This window comes from Pholis gunnellus, assembly GCF_910591455.1.
Source record: "Pholis gunnellus genome assembly, chromosome: 15".
NCBI classification, from domain to species: Eukaryota; Metazoa; Chordata; class Actinopteri; order Perciformes; family Pholidae; genus Pholis; species Pholis gunnellus.
The window spans coordinates 16,058,858-16,083,200 of NC_136542.1; the positions used below are offsets into that span (position 1 = coordinate 16,058,858).

A 24,343-nucleotide genomic window follows, 5' to 3' on the forward strand; every position below is an offset into this window, starting at 1 on the left:
AGGAGGAGGAGGGTGAGGTCGTCTGCTGTGTCCGTCTGTTAGAGTGAAACTGTGAATAGAAAAAGAGAACCGGTTGGACAAAAGTAACTCAGAAATACAAAGTGTCACCTGGATTTAACTGCTAAAGGAGGACGCGGAGGGCTCAGATAAACAGTGAGTATTCCAGTGTTTTCGGTCGTGTCTGAAGCTGCTTTGTTATCAACAGGTGCTGCAGGAAGCAGCAAGCTAGCGAGTTAGCTGCTAACATTAGCCTGATAACGTTGATTAACGTTAAAGTTACCCGCACTTCCTACATAAAGTAAGTTTTTGTGAGGGCGGCTAGACGCTAATATGAGGCCAAAGCTTAATACGAACGGAATGAACTTTATCGCTACTGGAAAATGAAGATAATTAGCCAATAGCTCAGTTACTTCTGAGTTACTTTGATAGTCTCCAAAACAGTCATTTCTCGTAGCTGACGCTACTCGCTTAGCTAGCTGTCAAATACAGAAAACAACCCTAACTTACAATGTTAGATCAAATCAACGCTACATGCTGACATGTCGTAACTGTTAACAAACGTACAACAGAGGACTGTGTTTGGCATCTCGGGATAGTGTAACAACACCCGTAGCGCTGGCCACAGTCCTGTTAAGTCACACTATTTTTACTTAACGGTGACTTATTGGATTCCTACTAACGTTACATCGCCATTACGTGGGATGCTAGTTTTGTTAACGAGAACCTGTTAGTTACTGCCTGCTATAGGATGTCAGTGTCAACTCTACCACACGCTAAAGAAACCTGTCTATGAACCGAGACTTCAACAGTACATTGTGTGGGTTTACCTGCTCTGTACCTACACTTTGAGAACTAGGATGTAACGTCATCAGACCTATTGTTCAGATGAGTAACCTTTGATCCTCTTAGAGAACAGTATGTATGGGGCTGTGCCAACATAAGATTGCACAAATGCTACTAAAAGCGGCATTAATGGCAAACATGTTGAGTGACCTATCTAAAATCTATTTCTTTATATTTCCCTGTGTTTTCATCTGATTTCAAACTATCCATGTATAAATATGTTATAGTAACGCATAGTTGGAGCCTGTTTTTTTTAAAGTAATTCCATGATTCTGGGTGAAAAGCCTATGTCGTGTTTCTCTGACACAAACATTTTGTCTGGAATGGAAACAAGGAGCACACAAGTTTGAATTAACACAGCTGGAGATATAAAGACTGTGGAGGAGAAAGTGAAACGTGTTGTCACAGGGCGCTGTCTTCACATCATGGTATGAGTTATTCTCCTCTTGCTGTGTCATGCTGGGTGCCTGAGGCTGTCAGCACGGTTGTGATGATCTATGCTCATTTGCAATGTTGGTTTGACAACATTTCCATGGTTTAGCTGCTCACGTATCCGGGTGGTGTGGTGTGTTTTGGGGGAAGCTTACACTCTCTCAAACTTAAACAAACACTGTTGTAGTGACAACTGACAGATTCCCTTTAGATGAAGAGAAGGAACAGCGTGTTGTCTTGCACAGCTGGAGTGTGCGAGACAAGACCGTGAAAGACAACAGACATTGCGCAGATCAATTACACACTTCACCACAGGTATTAACAGATTTATTTAGTGTTCTTTATAATCTGCTGGATTTAGGGAACACAATTGGCTAGTTGGCTTTAGACTGTATTTTAAATTGATATTGTCTATTACGTAATGTGTTTTGGTTCCAGTATGAGTGTTCCGTAGCATGAGGACTGTCTGTGTAGAGTGTAACCTTAAAAGGGTGGGGTTTTTGTTATGTTACACAGGGGCTTATTAGCGGTTGATACGTTACTGACAAGTTTGGACTTGAGCCTCAGTTAATGACTCACTTTAGAAAAGAAAAACTAAAGTACAGAAGGACTTCCAATTTGTTATTACAAATGTTGACAAACATAATTTGCAAATGAAAATAGGTAATACATTGCAATGTTTGATATCAAAAGCTATCGCAAAATTGCAATAATATATCGGGACGATATTGAGATAATATCATATTGTGACTTAGGTATCGTGATAATATTGTATTGTGATTTAGGTATATTGATAACATCGTATCGTGACTTAGGTATATTGATAACATCGTATTGTGACTTAGGTATATTGATAACATCGTATTGTGATTTAGGTATATTGATAACATCGTATTGTGACTTAGGTATCGTGACAACATCGTATTGTGACTTGAGTATATTGATAACATCGTATTGTGACTTGGGTATCGTGATAGCATCGTAGCGTGACTTGGGTATCGTGACAACATCGTATCTTGGGGCCTATTTATTTCCTATTGCTTTCATCAGCAGATGAAAAGCCTTTTTCTTGTGTCAAACTTATTAAAGTGAAAATAGTATTTTTTGTAGAATGTGGTACTACAAAATGATGAATACATTTTTATAGGCTAGGAGTAAGAGTGTTGATACATAGAAGGAATGTCTAACTAGCCAGGTACCTTCCCTGTAGTTATAGGCAGTCAGCTGCTGAGCTACAGGTGCATTGTGGTTCATGTCTACAGTGTATAGTATACTGTGTAGGACAGTATGTGAACGGTGCTCTAAAGTTCTGAACTGACCTTTTAGATAGGCTCTGATGCAGGTACGATGTTGCATCGCTATGGCCGTGACTTTTACTTCAACACACTGTGAGCTAGAGGCGCACAGAGGTGAGGACAGGCACATTGGGCCACAGGCCAGCAAAATACACAAGTCCTCTGTTCTCTGGAATGCTCTCTCCATCCCTCTCTCACTCTCATTCTCACTCCACTTCTCTGACCTGATTGGGACCCAAAGTTAGGCCGCTGCCAAATTAAAATGTGTCACCAAATCAGGGTTAGACGTAAGCACGCTGGGGTTGATACTAGTGGTGTAACGGATCACGGATCGAACCATGATTGGTTCGGATCACCCCTCCCGGTTCGGATCACTTGTGAACAGCGGATCAATTGAGTATTTTTTTTTTTGTTTTTTACAGTTTAATCATCATAGTGTGTAATAAAGTTTTACTGCTGCTGTTCCTTTCCAAGTAACAAGTCCCAGAATATCAATGCAGAGTGTCAGTGAGCAGATATAAAGCAGTAGTGTGTTCACGTGAACGGAGCAGGTTAGAAGCATTTAACGGTGAAAGTCATGGTGAGTGGAGGAGCTTGAGAAGCCCCCGGCGTCATTTAAGTCTCAAGTTTGGGAGCATTTTGTCTTCCCTGTAACTTCTAATGACGGATGAGGGTGGTGGACAAAAGCGTTACGGTATGTAGGCGTTGATTAAAGAGAAACACATACGACAACAGCAATACATTGGGCATGTCCACACATATGAAGAGACACCATCCCGTCTGTCAGTGGCGAGGGGATACTCTGTTTTCTAAGGATTTCTAAATCTGGTTAAAGTGCTTGAGCCACGCTACGAAATCCCCTCACACACCCACTTCAGTATGAAGATCGTTCCTCGATGAAGAGGAAAAGACTGACCGCTCACTTCATCAAGGAGGAGATTCATAGTCCGGTGCTGCAGACACGCCCCCTCTGTGAGAGTCACACAGACACACACACACCTGGTGCTGACAGAAGCAGCAGAGTGGAAGCTAGACAGGCCCAATAGTAATCAGAATCAGAACCATTTATTGTCAATGTATGTTTCACATACAAGGAATTTGTCATGGCGGGTGGTACATAACATTAGACAATAACATTAAACGATAATCAACACAGTGCAAGAAATAGAAACATAAAAATGTACAATAGTAAGGACTCCACAGCGTCAACGGGGGAGTCACACAGGGTGATGGGGCAGTTGGGGCTTCCTGAAATCCACAACCATCTCCACTGTCTTTAGAGCGTTGAGCTCTAAGTTGTTGAGACCGCACCAGGTCACCAGATGGTCAGTCTCCTACCTGTAGGCTTGACGGACTGGTGACTGGAGGTGCAGCTGTTCGTGTACAGCAGAGGGGAAAGAACATCCCAGTCACCACAGAAAGGTCTACCCTCTCCCCAGACAATGGAGATATTCTCATCTTCTTGAAAACAAATGTAAAGTTGGAGACCATTTCACAGTAATGGTAAACATCATTGCTGTGTATTTGAATAACTTAACCTGACAGGAAGTAAACATAGACCCACGTTGTTGCCTAGCAGTTCAGTTCAGTATAAACAGTGGAAGCTAGCTCACTGGCTGTTTCTTTCTTTCAATATTGATCAAAGGACGAGGGCATCAACAGACCTCATGTTACTTAAACTTAACAGAATTGAGTATTCTCGATTGTTTTATTTATTTATTTTATTTTGTTTCAAATTGGACATCTTCAATATTTGTGTTTTTATGTAAGACTATAAGCCCAAAGTTCTTTGCTTTAAGTGTTCTTGAAGTTCTTTAATTAATAAAAATGAATAAAAGCGAAGTTATATTTGACTCCTCCCCTTTTCTTTGCTGATCCGAACTGTGACTCAAGAACCGTGACCCGAACCAAACCGTGAGGTTTGTGATCCGTTGCAGCCCTAGCTGATACTGTCACCTGGTCAGTGTCGTCCACCTTGGACATGATGGCGGTTCTTTCCTGGCTTGTCAGTGTGCTGTTTGGGCATGGGTTAGCAGTTTCAGTCAGTCAGTGAAACCTGCCTCAGTCAGCTGAAACAATGGCTTACGCGGTCAAGTCATCTTAAGGAACTACTTAGCCTGACTTTCAGTAGATTACTTATTCTAAAAAAACAACAACAACATACAGACTAATGGCCATACAGCCAAATTAGAGCAGGCATTTACCCTTAAATAGTAGTTTCCTTTAATATTTACATTACCTCATAGCTGAAAACTTTCCCGCTTAAAGTATGTCAAAAGTTTTTCAGGACATCGATGAAAGTTTATTGAAATCTGTCCTCAATGTTCATCTTTTCAAATCCAGTGCATCATAAATTCCTTTAAGTACTTAAATAGAAACCCAGCTTGTGTCTGTATTCCCCCCTCTCTCCCTCATTTTGGCTCTTTTTTCTCTTTGCGTGGTACAGGGTGGTACAGCCCTTTTTAGTGTGTGTGTGTGTGTGTGTGTGTGTGTGTGTGTGTGTGTGTGTGTGTGTGTGTGTGTGTGTGTGTGTGTGTGTGTGTGTGTGTGTGTGTGTGTGTGCTGTTAAACACAAGAAGATAAGAGGCAGCTCTGCTTCTGCTCCCAGTGACATTCACAGTTCACACAGACTGAATGCTGAACCCCCTCTTTGTGTCAGATAATGTCGGTTGGTTTAAGAGTTGCAGGGACGCTGCATCTTGTACTAAACATACTCTTAAATTGATCAGACATTGTACGGATTAAGCCTGATTTCAACCCAGAAGTGGTTGCCCTTGACAAATGTTAGAATCGGGCTGTATTCCTGGCAGAAGCGTCTGAGGGGGGGTCATGACGTCTGATTATTTGCCTGAACGATCAACAATCCGACTCTCCGACAAACGTTATCATCAGGTCCACGTCTTCATTTTGTGTTGAAAGTTATTTTTAAGTTGGACACCATGAAATGCATTTGCTAAAAAAATGAAGTTATCGAAGGTAACTATTGCAGAAGTGTTTTGGAAGGCAAACAGAGAAGTTGTAATGGTATTTTAACTCTGACGTTGATGATGCTTGTATTCCCCTTTTTAAACTTGAGTGCTCAGCCTCCTGCTGACACACAGGGTTGAGCCCACAGTTGGCATTCTCAGCTCCGCCGGGGATGTTATTGGGGCGCACGGTGAAGTAGTTCATTTCAGGAGCAATGCGTTTCCACACAATGTTTTTCTTATTCATCTCTGGCAGCTCGTTAAACATCGTAGAGAAGCTGTTGGCCGCTGCGGTCAGCTTTTTCTCTTTAGTTTTGACTACTTCTATTTAACTGAGTGAAGCATAAAACAACTCTGATTTTGGTTGTCTTCCAGGTTAGACATCAGACAACATGAAGTTTAACTTTTCTCACCTCACATTACCTATTTTGCACTGACCTTGAACGCCACACTGTCACACCTGTGTTTGAGTCTGTATGTACAGGGACTCGGAGTGTCGTTGTTTTTGTTTCTTAGAAAATGTGTTTCTTAGGCCACATCTCTAGTCCAAATGGCAGCCAGTAGAGATCTTGCAGTGTCCCCAACCCTTCCATCCAAGAGCTTTTTGTTTCACTACTGACACACATGCATACACACATTCATACATGCACACCAGGGGGTAAGCTGTGGCAGCAGATGGTTGTGTGTGTGTGTGTGTGTGTGTGTGTGTGTGTGTGTGTGTGTGTGTGTGTGTGTGTGTGTGTGTGTGTGTGTGTGTGTGTGTGTGTGTGTGTGTGTGTGTGTGTGTGTGTGTGTGTGTGTGTGTGTGTGTGTGTGGGGGGGGGGGGGGGGGGGGTTTGTCATGTTGGGTTGTAGCTATCAACCCTCGGATGTGTTTCTTTAGGGGTGTGCAGTCCAGCTAGTCTTATTGTACTAGCCTCTGGTCTGAGGGCAGAGATCCAGTAGGAACCGGCCGCAGGTCAGCCGTACTGGGTAGCAGAAGCCGAACCCCAACATCTACTACAGCACATTCAGCCAGCAGCTTTCAAGTCACAATGTATGGATCACCACTCAAAAGTAGGTCACAGATCCGTTTGTGCTGGCTTTCCACATCATGAGACATAATGTATTTTAATGAGCCTGTCTCTGAGTAGGAGAAATGCAGTTCATTTGTTGGCTTGATGAATGCGTGTACGGACATACGGACACACTCAACCTGTCAGTTTCCAAAAAGGAACTAGGAATTTGTTTTATCTGAGAAAAGGCAATCAACTAATTTTCATTATTCTTGTCTGCAGATTAAAACTTTTAACACTTGGTCACACATACAAGGAATGTGCAATAATTACCGTAGCCGTTCTGCTTTGATGGGATTTTCTCAGAATTCAAGAGCGAGTGCAAGGTCAGGACAAGGTCAGGACAAGGTCAGGACAAGGTCAGGACAGCAGAGTCGCTGCCCATCTTTCATCAGGCTGAAAACTCACCTCTTCAAGAAGTGCTACCCTGAGCCTTCCACTCAGCACTTATTGTATTCATACTAGTTTGTTGCACTTATTGTGTTAGTTTGTTTCTGCATGTTTGCTCTGGTTTATGCTCTTAGATACTTGTTTAAAGGAGATGCATTTATGACTTCTGGTGACTAGTAGTTCTGAATACCGATGTTGAATACACTTATTGTAAGTCGCTTTGGATAAAAGCGTCAACCACCAAAGGCTGTATATAACTGAGGCATGTCATTGTCATGTTAATGACATGACCCGGTTACTTCCTTCCCCCTTCCCGGGAATCTAAGCTTCTTGAAAATGTTGCGTACAGTAAATGAGGCTCTGCATACCATTCAGGTGTTTTCAGTGACTCCAGCTGATTAGAGCTGGAAGTTAGGAGGGACTTAACCTCTGCTGACGTCCCCAAACTCACAAGTTGTGTCTAACGTTTCCTTCGTCAAAACATATTTTGATATTTGAATCCTGCGTTGTTTACATTTTGTTCCTTTTGTTGGTGCACTGCTACGCTTCTTTGCTAGCTACTGCTGCCAACTTTACACCGACACGTCTAAATGGAATGCAGCCATCATTGTTACTAACTACACCTGTGTTTTTCCTACGATGTCAAAAGAGCCTATTAGTACGTTCACAATGTATTTTCACTCAAAACCATTGTTTCACAACTGCTCACCAACAGTTTTTTTCCTTATTATTTACGCCAGAGAAGAATTCAAATATCTTCCTGGAAGCCGATGATGACGAGGTGCTAACCAGTAAGTGACCCGTGTCCACGTGTCCTGTGGTTATCCCCAGGCTGTTTGTATCTTTTTTTAGTAGCCAGGAATCCATCAGGGTGATTTCCAGTTCTTTGTGTTTTCCTTGCTTCAGTCCTGGCCCTCCAGAGGAGCTGTTTAAATCCTCCTGCACTTACATCTGCTCACTGACGTCTGAGCATCACATACTGACCACTCAGGCCTGGATCACTGGCTCTCAGACAGAAGCCTCATTCTAGGGTTTGTTATTGTTATTATACAATACATAAAGTGTCTGTCAATCTGTCTATCTAGGACTGCACAACGATACAATGAAATAGGACAAGCTGTATAAAAGTAGTGCTAAAGGAAGAAGAAAAAGGAAAAAATCTATTTTTACATTGGTGCGCTTAACTTTTTTTATTTAGGTGCACCCACATTTTTTATGTCTGCCGAAGCTGTTGGGTCAGGATTAGGCATGTTACCGAGGACGGGGGGACGGGAGGACGGGTGGTGGAGCGGCTAACTTACCGAAGATGTTAGGACTGGGCCTCTCAGGACCGAATACAGGTGTAACGGGCACCGACAAATAGTTCTCTTCATTTTGAATTATTAGTATATTTAAGGTTGTGATGTCACTCATACACACAATTTACAAATATACAGTGTAATATGTGTAATCAGTGTAATATGAGTTTTAAACTTTGGTTTTAGTAGGAATAAGAGTAGTGGTATTGTAATGTGCATAAGCAGCGTGACAGAATGTTCTGTGTCATTTATATGTGGTGGAATGCGGAGGATGACGTAGGTTTTCTTGGCTTCCAGTCACCTGCTCCTCAGTCAAGTGGCTGCTTTTAAAGTTGTGCTGGCTCAAACCTGTTTTGGAGAAGTTGGGAAATATTTCTCTTTTGACCTCCTACATAAACTTTACATTTTAAGACAGAGAACAGTGGAGAGCATTTTAGGGCACAGACTTTAATATCTAAGTCATTTTGGATTTGGACAATCCAAAATGTAATAATGTAATGCATGTTTTTGTTTTCATTAAAAATATAAAGGTAAAACGAGTCCAACGTGGATTTCCGGAGGATTGTTCAGTGATTTCATGTCTCCTGGTAGGATAGACATATTTGTCTGCTGGACCTGAGGCAGAGAAGCGCTTTGGTGCTGGAAAAGCAGGATGTGCGCAAGCTTGTTGTTTATACTGATGTTTGTCACGGTTGATTCATGCTTAAAATGGAATGTGTGTGTGTGTGTGTGTGTGTGTGTGTGTGTGTGTGTGTGTATATATATATATATATATATTTATATATTTATTATCCTCTAGTACACCACACTGTACGATAATGCTGACTTCATGTGGAGTTCACCACGTGTCCAACAACTGTTAACTCTCACTGGGACAGCCGAAACATAACGGGTCAGGTGACGACGACGCTGATGATTGGTGCTACATTTCAAGGCTTCCCCGTCGTCAGTGCGAACACACTGAGAAGGAGTAATTTTGATGGTACACACACACACCCACCCTTCCCCCATCAGTGGAATTTTGTTCCCAGGGCTGCCTGGCATTCCTCTCTGTGTGTGTGTGTGTGTGTGTGTGTGTGTGTGTGTGTGTGTGTGTTTGTGTGTTGTGTGTCTCTCTGTCTCTGCTGGTAAGAGATAGCATATCAACATGCTGTTGTTATTGTGGCAGTGAAAGATAAAGTTTATTTTTACCTCACTTGCCCTCTCCTGTCTCTCCCTCTAGTTTCTCATCCATCTACTCTTCACTCGTGTGTGTGTGTGTGTGTGTGGCGGGGGGACCACCCGGCTGCAGAGAAAGCCGTTGTGATGGGTGGAGAGTGGGGGGGGGGGGGGTTGTGATGACGTGGGTGTCTCTGAGCTACTAGTGAGAGCGTGGTAGACTAACCAATATGGAGAGAAAGTGACTGAGTCATAAATGGTCGTGTTGAACTGGTCTGTTAGTCAGGGTACCAATGAATCTGTTACTGTCAGCCTGTGAACCATATTGCTCATTTAGCACCATGTCCTGTTGTGATGGAGCAGTCCCTAGTCTCATCCAGTCACTTTATCAACCAGCACGTAAACCAGTGAGGACACTCAGAAAATCAGTAACTTGCTAAGACAGTATAGCTGTCATGAACTGGCAGGTAGTCCACCAGTTTGGTGGCAGTTTAAAGGGTGATTCTGGTTTATCTCAACATTCTTTTCTGGTGGTTTTAGCCGTCTTGAATAAGTGTAATTTGCAAAAAATTTGTGAAATCACCTGTGTGGGTGGAGCACGGATGTATAAATTGGGGGGGGGGGAGGGAATCGACAGATTAATTGATAATTAAAAAAAGTAATGTTGGATTTATAAGCCCTGAAACTCAACTGTATCCCTTCATATAGAAGTGTTGGGGCCACATTACATTACATAACAGTCATTTAGCAGACGCTTTTATCCAAAGCGAATTACAATAAGTGTATTCAACATAGTATTCAAGAGAACTACTAGTCACCAGAAGTCATAAGTACATCTCCTTTTTTAAACAAGCATCTAAGAGCATAAACCAGAGCAAACGTACAGAAACAAACTAATACAATAAGTGCAACGAGCTAATATGAATACAATAAGTGCTGAGTGGAAGGCTCAGGGTAGCGCCTGACGTCAGTGGAGAGTTCATTCCTCCATTGTGGGGCCAGGACAGAAAACAGCCGTGAATCCAAAGTTTTCCACCAAAGTAATACATGTTTGCCCATGAGAAACTTAGTGTATTTCTGTTTTTCTATTTGCTCTCCTCACAGGTTTAAAATGTTTGAAAATACCTCCTGTGTGGTTGTTTACTTATGTTTCCAGTCAAATCTGATCTATCCCACACCCACACATTCCTGATGAAGCAGATTGTCTTTTTTTTTTTTTTTACTGTTTAACTAACAAAGTTTCTCGAAATTGGAACTTTGATTGTTGATTACAGGTTACAGTTTTTGGGGCTATAATCTGCCTTACAGTAGAAAAAGCACAGGTGAAAAAATTCCATTGTGTATGCTGGCTCACTGTCATGGTTGTCGGGCACTTGATCGTTCATGTTTTTCCTACGAGTCCAAATGTCAGCTACAGAAAGGCCTTCTTTGAGCTGTTTCCACCAACTTTGCGGCATTTTGTAGTATTCCTATTTTTACATTACACTCATCGAGTGGAGCACTGAGCTCTGGGAACGCCACAACAACACTAAAAAGTGTTTACGTCCACATAAAGCGGTTTAGATAATCAGGCTAAACTGTCATCTTGTTTAGGCCTGTAACCTCCCGCTTGTGTTGATACAGCTGTTAACTAGTAATTAGTGGCTCAGTCAGTCCACCAGTCAGTCGTGTGGTTTGTTTAAACACTCATTCCTTCTGTGTTGGATCAGTCATACCAGTCTGTTTACATCACAGGTCAATGGATACCTGATGCTTCACGAGACCTGGGTCTGATGTAAAGGCCACTTCCTAATGGATATAAGGAAACCTCATATTATGCAGCTGTCTTCTAATCCATGTTTGAGGAATGTTGGGACGCAGAATGTCCCCCAACTAGATTAATGACACACTTTTCTGCTTTTTCCACATGGTGAAGGTGTCATGGCCGCCCTGTTTACTGAGCTGCCCTCCTAGACCCGCCTGATATCTGAATACACATACCGTAACATCCCTGCAATCCACACACGCCCAATCTGAGGGATGACGACCTCCCATCTGAACGGCCATGTCGCTGAGGAGGGAGGAGGAGGAGGAGGAGGAGGAGGAGACGAAGAGCCGAGGGGAGGACAGCAGCATCGGGAGATGGCCGTCGACTGTCCGGGAGAGCTGGGGAGTCGAACGCTGCCGGTCCGACGGTCCGCACAGCTGGAGAGGATACGACAGCACCAGGTATGCACGCGCACACACGCACTTAAACATAAACGAGTATGCTAGTTTACACTTTCAATGCCCTAAATCTCACAATGAAATACTTGATTTGCAGTTTAGGAATTTAGAAATAAAACACATGATACACTTTTAAGATATGATGAATTGTAAGAAAATGTACCCCAAATGTTTATACAATTTAAAAATGAGCCTCACCTTGACTATAGGGGCACACCTGTAAACATGGCAAAGAGAAAGAACAACTTAGTGTTGCACTTCTGTAAAGTCGGGAGACTCATAGAGCCATATATATCCTGACTTTTGGTCCCTTGTGTGGGTAAAGCTGGATCCTACATATGAAAACACTATAGCTCCTCTGTGCCTTCAGAACGGCCATTTCTTTGAAATGCCATTCATTCTAAATGAATGACGGTGGACGTCATCTTCTGCACACATGGAAAAAAAGACGGAGCCAACCTTCACTGCTTCGTGACTATGAATGGTTCAGCCACACGTTCATTCATAAAAGCACGTTTACGTCAGACGTGTGAACGCATAGCTGGGGCCTCCTCCTTTGTGTCTCAGCCAAGTTATTATATGTCATCACCTCGTCCCACAATGTTGTGTTAAAAGATTTGAGAAGAATATTGTGTGTGTGCAATTTGAATTGTGATTCTTTTGTGTAGTACTCAAGATAGTTTTAGATGTGGCTCACCAAGCATTAGCAAAGAGCTCCCTTGTTTCTAATAGATTCTAATAGAACAAATATTGGTTGGTTGTTTTAAGGTCCTCCCAGGTTTCGGCTGGCCATCACCTCGATTGTATAATGTGCAAAACAACTCAGCCTATTTCATTTCATAAAACATGACACAGTGAAGTGTTCTTTTACTTGATACCAGGCTCAAAGGTGGATTGCAGAAGATACGGATACTTCACTTTTCGTGTAAAAGTGACAAATCATGAAACCACCACATATGACAAATGAGGTCATTTTGTTATTGGGCACTTTTGTTATACATACAAGTTTGATAACCAATTAATATTGGTTTTAGATCTGTAGATTATTCCATGTAAGAATTAGCATTTGAGCATTATGTTGTAAACTGTGAGTGCATCAAAGCAGAGAGAGGCTGGATGGTACGAGACATCAACTGAGAAGTGAACGCCTTTTTAAAAAAAAAAAACGTTTCTATCCGTGATGCATTTATGTGTCCGTACGTGTGTCAGGAGGATCTGCGTCGCCGCAGAGAGGAGGAGGGTCGGCAGCTGGACCTGAACGCCTCGCTCCGACTCAGGAAGCTCTCCCAGCATCCCCACATCGGCATCGACAACCCCACATTCCTGCAAGACTCGCACACGTCGCAGCAGCTGCCGCTCGGCAGCCAGCACACACACGCACTGCTGGGTGAGCACACACACACACACACACACACACACACACACACACACACACACACACACACACACACACACACACACACACACACACACACACACACACACACACACACAAAGGAGAGTAGAATTACAGATCATTGATGTAATGAAGCTCTCAGAGGGACAGGACATAATAAAGAGGTAGAGGTGATAAGGGTGTTAAAACCTTGAAAAAATGAAGGGATGAAGAAAAAGGAGTGGAGAGTGGTTCTCTCTCTGGGAGGGAAAGGAATGTAAAGAAGACTTGTCCGCCATTAGGGAGGGAAATTCCTCTAGGAGGGAGAGAAGGACATGAGAGGCTCTTGAGGGCGACTTAATTAAGTCTTTGTTACGGGTGGTAATGTTGACACACCGTCACACAAACAGGAACACAAAATGGGACGTCTTGTCTTAGAAATGAGATGCAGCCTCTCTCTCTCTCTCTCACACACATCGGTCTGAAGCCAGGACAAGCTGGCTGTCTAAAGTGAATCTGTAATTTCGAGTCAATTTTTCTCTTGTGTAGGCTGCTGTGTAAAAGTCAACGGTTATTCATGTTTTCTTACAGAGTTGGAGGAGTTGCTGCTGTCACTGAAGCAGGTCCGGGGCTGCCTGTCCGACCAGCAGAGTCAGAATGACGTCGAGCTGGTTCTTGCACTACTAAACAAGGTAATGTGAAGGCAGTTTGGATGGAGAGGGCTCTGAGTCAATAAGTAATTCCGGCCTCTAACGTAGAAGGGATTTACAAAGACGGAGCGGTGCGGTCACCGCCGTCTGAGCTGGAGCATCCATGACAACAGGGCCCAACAAGATTTGTACAGTTGAAATGAAGGATTCGGGATGGGGAGGGGGGGAGGGGGGGTGAGGCTGCAGGCTACAGATAGACAGACAATTCAAATCTTTTTGGAACTGAAGCTACGGATGGGCTCACTTTTGTGCCAGTATTAAATATTTCTTAAGTTGGCTATTTTTTTATGCCCAACGGTAACAAATAATTCAGTGTTTCTCCCAGAATGCATCAGAAAGCTCCCAATGGCCCTTTGTGGCTGCAGGGACATTTCCAGGAATCTTTTTTTAGGAAATAGGAAAAGTGAAGGGACCTAGTTTCAGTTTTGGTTCCTGTCTATTGGTGACTAGTCAAACAAATATTAATGATCCAACTCTTTGCTTAAGCACAAGTATACGATTGATTATTAGGCACACACTGCTTGGTAGAGTTGTCCTTTAGGCTTTACAGAGGAGATTATTAACTGTACAAATATGACACCAATGAACACAAAGCTGGTTTGACTTAAATCATGTCCACACTAAGCCGGCTAAATCTGAAAACGGAGTTCTTTCCTGTCCGTTATGGCCCTCTCGCCATACACCACCGTGTCTACGTTACTGCCATCCAAAAGTAACTTGTTACTGTAACAGCGTCACCGACTGAGAAATCCCTATCAGTAGAGTCCTCCTGCGTTACTAAAGATGGAAACCATTTCCTCGTGCATGTTGGTTATATTGTCCCAGGGGTGCGTAGACTACTGTACACATGCCTTTGGAATGTATTGACGAGGGCCGTACAGAATAGTTCAAAGCTTTGAAGATTTATTATTACTAATAACTTCTTGATATACAAGCCGTTGTTGTGATACATACGTGAAACAAATCGGCGCTCGCCCACCATTGTCGCACAACTCTCGCTCGCCGCGCTTCATTCCATGTTGTGAAAATATTTGTGAATTTGAATGATGGACGAGACGTAAAATGAGAAGAGCCCTCTGTGCGGGCCCTCCTGACTTTAGGGCCACAGACGCACGGCGCCGCCCCCGCTGCCCGCTCCGTCAGCCCTCGAGATATCAAGACAAGTGTTTCTTACAAAGTCCCAGTGGACACCCGCAGTTTGAAAACAGCAAATCAAAAACTTTCATGAGTAAGTTTATAAACTGAAACTCAGTCATATACAGTAACAAAAGTATTATAATTTAATTGCACTGTGGTTTCACTTTGAAACAATGCAAACACAGGCATGGTGATGTGCAGATACTTACTGTGTTTTTGTTGTTCTCCTTTAGTCTGACTTCCAGTCAGCGCTGAAGATCCATAATGCCGTGGCCACCAGCATGCACCGACCCTCTCCTCCATACCCACACACACACCAGGCGCTTCAGCTGGCCATGGAGGTACATCACAGCTTACTTCATTCACCATTTTCAATTCATGTCGCATCATGTTCATCCGACTAACACACACACACACACACACACACACACACACACACACACACACACACACACACACACACACACACACACACACACACACACACACACACACACACACACAGTCCAGGTCAGCGAGTGTGTACTGTAATAACGAGGTTGGAGACAGAGCAGCTCTGTTCAGCATCAATTAGAGCTGTGCGCACACACACACACACACACACATTCTTGTCAGCCAACTCTTTTATGTTGCAATCACATTTTAAAACAACAGCCTGCTTATAATGAATGCTGCCATGGTCAGTTTTAGCTCAAACTTGAGTTGATTCATCAGAAGCAGAGAGCCGAAGCTGTTGGACTGACTGAAATGTTTTTAACTCTGTGACGTGAGATCTTCTTATGGGTGGACTACCAGGTGACACCGGGTTGAAGACGACCAGTTCAAGTGAAGGGGACGTCCGGGATGCTACTTAATTCAGTGCAGCAGCTCTTTTCTCTGCCACAGAGTTGAGTCTGCGAGCTGTCGGAGCTATTCATGGCTCATTTCAGTGGAATCTTAATAAAGAGCTGCACATTATTTCTGCTCCATGTTGGCATCTTCGCCCTTGCCCCGCAAAGCTTTCAGCTTTCACATTACTGCCAGAAACATGTTCCTTTTGTCACTGATAACGAAATGGAAAAGAAATGATGAGAAAATATAAACCGGCACGGTGGGCAGGAGATTTCAGGCACTCCAAATACCTTTACTAGCTTTTGTCCTCTTAGCTTCTTCACTTCACATTAGCTGCAGATTGAAACTATTTTTACATTCTTACCCATTTTTGAAATGGGGGACAAAATTCATAGATTTTCTTCTCTATTTTAACAACTATCCTCTAAAGACAATGCGCCTCATTCACCAACAGCTCTTAAGAATATTTCTTACGTTGCTCCACCCCTCTTTAGACTTTCGTTTTGCCATTCTCGACTTAATTCTCTCACCTTTTTTCTTTTCACTTTCTTTGTGTGCACACGGCCCCGCAGTCTTGTGTCCTTTCATGAGGACTGGCAGGACGTTTAACCGCTAATTAGGATCAACTGTGCTTTCACTTTACCAGGATAAGGGCATTCATCATTGTGAGAACATTTCTGCATTTCAAGAACACATCGTGAATTAGACTTTTCTAAGGACCTTTCTCAAGAACAAATTTAAGTAAAAACTTGGTGAATGTGGCCCATTATTATTATATAGCAGTATATATATATATATATATATCTATATATATTATATATATAGATATATATCTCATTTAGAGCATAGATGGTTCCTGCCACATCTTAAACAAGCCTTTGTTCCATCAAATGCTTTGTTATTCCAACATGTTTTCTCCTTGTGGTTGTCATTCCACAGCTCCTCTCTTCTTCCTTGTTTCCTTGTCTCTCCATGATGTTAACTACCAGATTTCATCCAAATGTAGTTCTACGTTTTGGTGGTGGCCCAGACTGTTCAATTCCTGAACAATGTCAATTCTTCATAATCTGAGCCCATCTCTAAATGAACCCATAATTATCTTGAAGGGATTTTGCTCCATTGCTATACAGCATAATGACACAAATAATCAGTTATGTTCATAAACGGCTGCGCCTGCCACGTTGACATTACAATGCTATAATATACTTGTGATGATGCCAACCATGTTTTATGTCGCCACGGTTTCCAGACGAGGAGTCTCATCCAGTCAAGTCAGAACAAAGAGGGCCTGGAGCTCCACAGCCTGCTGTCAGACACACACATCCAGGTAGAGACACGCAAGCATTTATTACCAAAGACACAGAAGAACCGTGTAGTGGCAGTCATTGCTCCAGTCCTATCGCTGAGGTGTGTGTGTGTGTGTATATGTGTGTGCAGTCATTGCTCCTGGCCCATGACAGCGTAGCGGAGACGGAGATGCAGCCTGAGCCGCTGCCCTCCGAAGGAGAGACACTGACCCAGTGGGGAGGAGAGACTGTGAAGATCGTTCGCATAGAGAAAGCTCAGGACGTACCACTGGTAAGACATCCCAACACAACTACAGTTCAGCTTCTAGTCCACTGTCTTCAACTGCTCAGTGTCATTTTGATAGCGGGACTACGGGGGTCTTTCTGTGTAGAGTTTGCATGTGGGCTGCAGCTATCGATTATTTAAATAATCACGTATTTTATTGATCATTCCATCAATTAATCGAGTATCAATTCACAAAATACGAAACAGTAAACGTACAAAAGAGAAAATACGACTGAAGAACAAATTTCTTTTGAAAAATCAACATTTTATTGCTTTAATTGCATTCAATAAAATAATCTTTCAAAACTAAACCCAGTAGTGAACTGAAGATTAAACAGGCAAATACATTATGAATATTCTGCTTTGTTTTTTGCTCTCCGTAAAGCGTTTAAACCTCTCCTTTAGGATAAGTGCACTGTAATTAAAATGTGATTTCATTCAGTAGAATCTCTGATTATCTTCTGTAATGTACCAGCCTTTTCTTTCCTGGGGTCAATGTGTATTGTATGATGTGCCGTAAACAACCAGTCATTCCTCTGCGTGTCCTGTAGGGGGCGACTGTCCGTAATGAGATGGAGAGTGTAGTGATCAGTCGTATCGTTCGAGGTGGAGCGGCTGAACGGAGTGGACTTCTATCCGAAGGAGATGAAATACTGGAGATAAACGGCATAGACATCAGAGGGAAAGATGTCAACCAAGTCTTTGACATTCTTGTAAGTATCTCCACATAGTTCACACAGTTCCTTGAACATCACTGGGTGGTAAGAATGAAAATTCTTTGAGTTATGCTGTTGTCGTGTGTCTTATGTGACATATTTTTGCAGTTTCCTCTTTAAGTCTGTTACTGAAACTTTTAGGCCAGGACCCCCTTTTTAAAAGTGATTCCAACTCTCAATGGGATTATCCTGGTTAAAGAAAGGGTTTCAATTTCAGTATTTGTATTAAACTCACCAAATATACGTGTTTACATGCATGTTTAGCCTTTCTAAATGTGATATATAGATATTTTAATATTCAACACATTCTACCTCCGTCCCACTGATTTGTGTAAAAATGATTATTTGTGGAATAGATACTTTGTATTGATGGCAGTATTCTCTACTAATTTCATTACCTGGAGCACAACAGTAATTGTGTGTGTGTGTGTGTGTGTGTGTGTGTGTGTGTGTGTGTGTGTGTGTGTGTGTGTGTGTGTGTGTGTGTGTGTGTGTGTGTGTGTGTGTGTGTGTGTGTGTCAGGCGGACATGCACGGCCTGCTGACCTTCGTGCTTATTCCCAGCACTCAGAGCAGACCTCCTCCTGTCAAAGAGTCCGTGGTGAGTGCCGAGTTGTGAACACCGGAGGGCTCGGGGATGAGTGGATTTAAAAAAAAAAAGGTGTCGAAAAAGTCTTGACTTTTTTCCCTTGTCGGTCTTCTCTCTCTCTCCCTTCCAGGTCCACGTGAAGGCACATTTTGACTACGACCCATCAGATGACCCCTACGTGCCGTGCAGAGAGCTGGGCTTGTCCTTCCAGAAAGGAGATATTCTCCACATTATCAGCCAGTCAGACCCCAACTGGTGGCAGGCGTACAGGGACGGAGACGAGGACAACCAGCCTCTAGCTGGACTGGTACCAGGTACTATCGTCTGTCCGTCCAGCCTTTTTGTTGTTGTTGTTGTTTTGGGTGTTTTTATTAGAGCATTTGAAGACTACTTAGTCAAACTCTTATGCTCTCATATTCTCTTTTCTTCCACAGGGAAGAGTTTCCAGCAGCAAAGAGAAGCCATGAAACAGACCATAGAAGAAGACAAGGAGCCGGAGAAGTCAGGTCTGTTGCTCTCCTCTCTACGCCATAACCTAATGGCTGTGAAGAAGTGTTTTTAGTGTACAATGCACTGTACATAGTCTGTTGTATAGTCTATTTAATGATTGGATTAATGTCCAGAGGGACCACAGGAAATATCTTATTCACGTCAGGGAGTTTGTTGGTGCCCAAACTTCCAGCTAGCTAACTGACAGAAAGATTAACTTCTCATGCAAAAATGTAAGAATTGATTTAGTAAAGAGCATATGTTCCGATGCAGTAAATCAGCCTTTTAGCTCCACGGTGTGTTTCAAGTCGCCTTGCTCGTTTACAGGGAAGCTGTGGTGCGCAAAGAAGAACAAGAGGAAGAGAAAGAAGCTGCTGTACAACACTCACAGGAATGATGGTATGGCTTCCTGTCTCTCTGGGATTCTCATTAAATCTCATTTAATGTAACTGGGGCACAACTCTCATGTTCAACTGCTTCTAAATGTAGTCGTGGATGACCAACTGTGCAGAAAGAAAGATTGAATTAGTCATGAGTGGGTATCTACGACGGCTTATTCGGGCCATTGTAGGTAACAAATGAATGATGAAGGGGGACGAGGTTTAAATTGATCATTTAAAAAGTTCAAAGTAAACTATTAACATCTTTAAAGTGCTGTCCTTATGGTAGGCACAGCCACTAAGTGAGGCAAAGGTCCTGAAAGATACATTTACGTGTTTTGTTCAGGTTTATTTCTGTCTTCTTTTGTGAACATAGATAAATACTAATACAAGTCATATATTTTGCACTCGGTGGCTCACGTTACAGCAGTGTTTATCAGTGGGGTCCTCGGTGTGATGAGGTTGATCCAACCTTGCAAAGTGAAGCAATTTCTCCACAAAAAGAGGACAATCTACCCTTCTACTCTGGCCTGGTTAAAACATCACCATTCACAGAGTCTAAATATAGAACTGTTTGTTTAAACAAATCAAATCAGCTATTCGCTGCTGACTTGTTGCCTGACATCGTGATGAGTTGATCTTAGATGCGTCATGTTCGTCATCGTTTCCTCTCTTCTGTGATATCCTAACTTTCTGCCTCTAACCTCTTCTTACAGTTTTTCCTTTGGACCCTATCATAACATTTTCATTCAGTCCTTTCTGTCCATTTGCCCAGACATTGATAACGAGGAGATTCTCACCTATGAGGAGATGGCTCTGTACCACCAACCGGCCAATAGGAAGCGGCCGATTGCACTGATTGGTCCAACCAGCTGCGGGCAGGCGGAGCTTAGACAGAGACTGCTCAACAGTCAACCAGAACGCTTCGCTGGAGCTGTACCCCGTACGACTAACACACACACACACACACACTGTACACTCTACACGTGCTTTTATGTGTTTGTGGATATACTAACTACGTGTGTGTGTGTGTGTATTGTAGACACTACGCGGAGCCGTCGGGATTGCGAGCTGAGTGGTCGAGATTACCACTTTGTGTCTCGTCAGACTTTTGAGGCAGAACTGGCAGCAGGTAAAGTTTCATGTAATTAGATACTCTGACACACAGACGCGTATGTAAATGTATTATTTAGAGGGACATTCTTCACTCGGTGTCCAAATTGGTCTGTTTTTTTAATGGTTTACTCAATTTCACTCAACAAATGACAAAAATCTATTCTCAAGCGATCAAGCTAAAAGTATGTAGAAGTCATTTATGAGCCTAGACTTAGAAAAAGTTTACAGAATAGTAGTAGCTAGAAAGCCTCAATGGCATACTAATAGATAAGTTACAGTATACAGATGCGTCCAATCCAAATGGTCTGAAAGTGAAGCCAATGAGGAAGTGTGTCAAAGCTGCATTCTCTCTAGTGACCACCAGGGGGCGACGCCTCTGGTTGTATAGAAGTCTATGAGAAAATGACTAATTCTCTCTTGATTTATTACCTCAGTAAACATTGTAAACATGAGTTTATGGTCTCAATCTCTAGTTTCAAGTCTTCTTCAACACAGCATGATGTTCATTTAGTAAATGATGGTCCATTTAGAGTCAAACAGACCATAAAGTAGGGGATGCTAACTCACGCCCACGTACGCAGACACTCAATGGTATTGACAGAAGTGTCCACTGTCCACCCTTCCATGGTCACAGTGCAAACAGGAACTGCTGTTAGCAAACGCAGCATGGCTTTCCATGGTGTGTTGAGTTCCAAAACGTATCCATGAAAATGATTATTTTGTTTCCACTGTCACTGTTGTTGACAGTCATAAGGTTCAGGAAGTCTTATTTAAAAGGCCCTTATATCCATTTATCTACAGATTTACAGATGCTGCTTTTTCATTGTGTACATTTTCCTTTAATAAACTATTTCAAACATGAAAAAACCCAATGGCGTGCCTCACTAAGACATGTAGTGACAGTATCATACACTGGCGCTATAAAGGTCGTATAACTCTGTCAGAGTAACACGGAGGCATCTCGTCCTAGTCCGAGGAAATGATACAGTACCAGCACTAATGTGGCCTCTGTGTTCTGTTCCCAGGGAAGCTGATAGAGTCCGGTGACTTTGAGAAGAACCTGTACGGGACGAGTACAGACTCAGTGAGACAGGTCATCAACACTGGAAAGATCTGTGTGCTCTGTCTGCACACACAGGTGTGTGAACACACACACACACACATTGAACGAGCACTGCAGAACACAGTTAAAGGGTTTGTGGTTGAATCCTGTGTGTGTGTGTGCAGGCTCTTAAGGTGCTCAGGAGTTCTGACTTGAAGCCCTACATCATCTTCATAGCTCCGCCCTCCCAGGAAAGACTCCGAGCCCTGTTGACGAAAGACAACAAGAACCCCAAGGTATTTATTCAGTGTCCCTTCTACTCCGCCTGTTTACTCTCGGTCAAAGATGAATATCACCAGTGTTTACATCTCTGTTTGCCTCACTAGTGTGTGTGTGTGTGTGTGTGTGTGTGTGTGTGTGTGTGTGTGTGTGTGTGTGTGTGTGTGTGTGTGTGTGTGTGTGTGTGTGTGTGTGTGTGTGTGTGTGTGTGTGTGTGTGTGTTGCGGACAGCCCGAGGAGCTGCGGGACACCATTGAGAAAGCGCGGGAGATGGAGCAGAGCTGCGGTCACCTGTTTGACGCCGTCATCGTCAACGCGGACCAGGACAAAGCCTTCAACGAGCTGCTACGACTCATCAACAAACTGGACACTGAGCCCCAGTGGGTGCCCTGCTCCTGGCTGCGCTGAGAACACACACACCAGTCAGAGAGAGTCACAGCAGGTTTCTAGCGGTCCAACACACCGGATGCTGCGTTACGACGGAGTATTAGGGCCACCGCAGTGAGACGAGAAGTCTTTTGAGAGATGAAGTTGTAATTTTATGGGAAAACATCACAATATTACAACCTAAAGTTGTTATTTTAAAATACAATGTCATAATATTAAGAGATAAATGAAGAAAAAATCATATTATAAGTTAAAAGAGAGAAAAAATCTATTTCAAATTTTACAAGAAAAAGTCAAGACTATTAACAACAGTCATAATATTACTAAATATAGAATATTGGATTTTCACTAGAAAAGAAAATCCTAATATTACAGTGAAAATGAATTTTCTTTAGAACAAAAGGCTGTATGTTGGGATAAAAACAGCGCAGGTTAGTTTACAGACATGTGTTGGTTTATCCTAACACATGTAAACTAACTAGACTCTACATAGTGCTACTCTACAGGTGTTAGTTGAATGTTTGGAGGACTGCGTGTCTTTACGATGACAGACATTAGCTTCTTAGTTCCCAGCAGACTGGATACACAGCATACTGTTCTGCTGACACAGCTGATTCTGGCTGCCTGTCACCATAAAACCCGCCGGACTCTATTGTTGGGTTTATTGTAGAAATCTATAACATCAATACTCCCTCATGTAACGCATAGACGCTGACAGACTGCCATCAACTGTTCTCTTTTAATATTAAGATCTTGTCATTTTACAGTTTGAATTGTAGAATATTAGATTTAGTAAAATGTTAACATTATCTTATAATATAAGGATTCTTTCTTGTTTCATAACATGGAAAATGTTTCTCCAAATACTCAATTATCAAAATATCACCTTACTAGTACACGTTATATCATACAAGTATGACTTCATCCTTAACTATTAAAAGAAAACTACAAACTCATTCTACACCTTTAATTAATAATTAACATTATATTCTTGAAATAACAGTTTTACCTTCCTCAGAAAATGATTACTTTATTTCCATAAGATTATAAGTGTATTGTTGAAATGTGACTTTTCTTATAATTCCAACTTTATTCTCATAACATCATGACCTTTGTCTTTTCTTAACATTGACCCTAATACTCCGTTGTACTGCAGAGAGTACGGATAGTAGAATGTATTGACCTGTTGGCACTAATGACATACATGCCATGTAGCTTTGTGTGTAGGGCCTCCTCCGAGGACCCCTCTACAGAGAGATCTGGTTTGTTGCCTGAGTGATACGACACTCATCTCTTTCTTATCGTCACAGTTCTTAGTGAGACCAAAATATGGACCTGGAAAAAAATCCCTTTTTCCTTTTTTCTTCCTCTCTCTAAGAGCTCTTTCTCAGAAATGCGAGGCCTCGCTCGTTACGCACCCTTTGCCTTTATTCTGTCGTCATTTCAACCGCTCTGATTCAAGATATTTAAATGATCACAGTCACAATTATTTTAACCTTTTGCAGTGCCGAGAATCTGTGTAAAAAATAAAATTTTGTGTTATGGCTTTTTAGTTTTTGTAGTTAATAAGTTGGCCCCCCCGAGCACAGACAGAGCACAGATGAGGCCCCTGGTGAGAAGTAAATGTGAAAAGTCACACACACACACACACACTAAGATTCATAAAGTGCTGATTTAAATCCACGCTGATTATTGCTTTGAAGAACACACACACGTACACACCAAAACAGCATTAGACGCCGACTTTACCCTGAACTCTGTCCGCTGTGGCCTGAAGCTGCAGCCTTCTTCACACTGACTGACAGCTTCTGACCGGCTCTGCTGTTAAAGTACAAGCTCCTGCATTAGAGGACTTCCTCTCTGACTCTTACGCTCCCGTCTGATCACATTTGAGTAGTAGTGACGTCTGAACCTGAGCAAGTACAGAAAACGTGAAAGTTGTAGTTTTTAGTCGTGATGCTGAAGTTATTATATAGTGTGTGTGTGTGTGTGTGTGTGTGTGTGTGTGTGTGTGTGTGTGTGTGTGTGTGTGTGTGTGTGTGTGTGTGTGTGTGTGTGTGTGTGTGTGTGTGTGTGTGT

General features: G+C 42.6%; 1 protein-coding gene across 1 annotated transcript; it reads left to right on the plus strand.

Moving 5' to 3' along the window:
* Window positions 1-24,343, plus strand: LOC306707065 (protein PALS1-like). Its single transcript, XM_079174354.1, has 17 exons — window positions 1-153; window positions 11,353-11,645; window positions 12,852-13,029; window positions 13,609-13,709; window positions 15,098-15,205; window positions 16,945-17,022; window positions 17,133-17,273; window positions 17,819-17,980; window positions 18,506-18,583; window positions 18,702-18,885; window positions 19,006-19,077; window positions 19,388-19,459; window positions 20,216-20,383; window positions 20,483-20,572; window positions 21,582-21,694; window positions 21,784-21,894; window positions 22,109-24,343. The coding sequence occupies exons 2-17, from the start codon at window positions 11,457-11,459 to the stop codon at window positions 22,283-22,285; spliced, it is 2,022 nt and encodes a 673-aa protein (XP_079030480.1). The 5' UTR covers window positions 1-153; window positions 11,353-11,456; the 3' UTR covers window positions 22,286-24,343.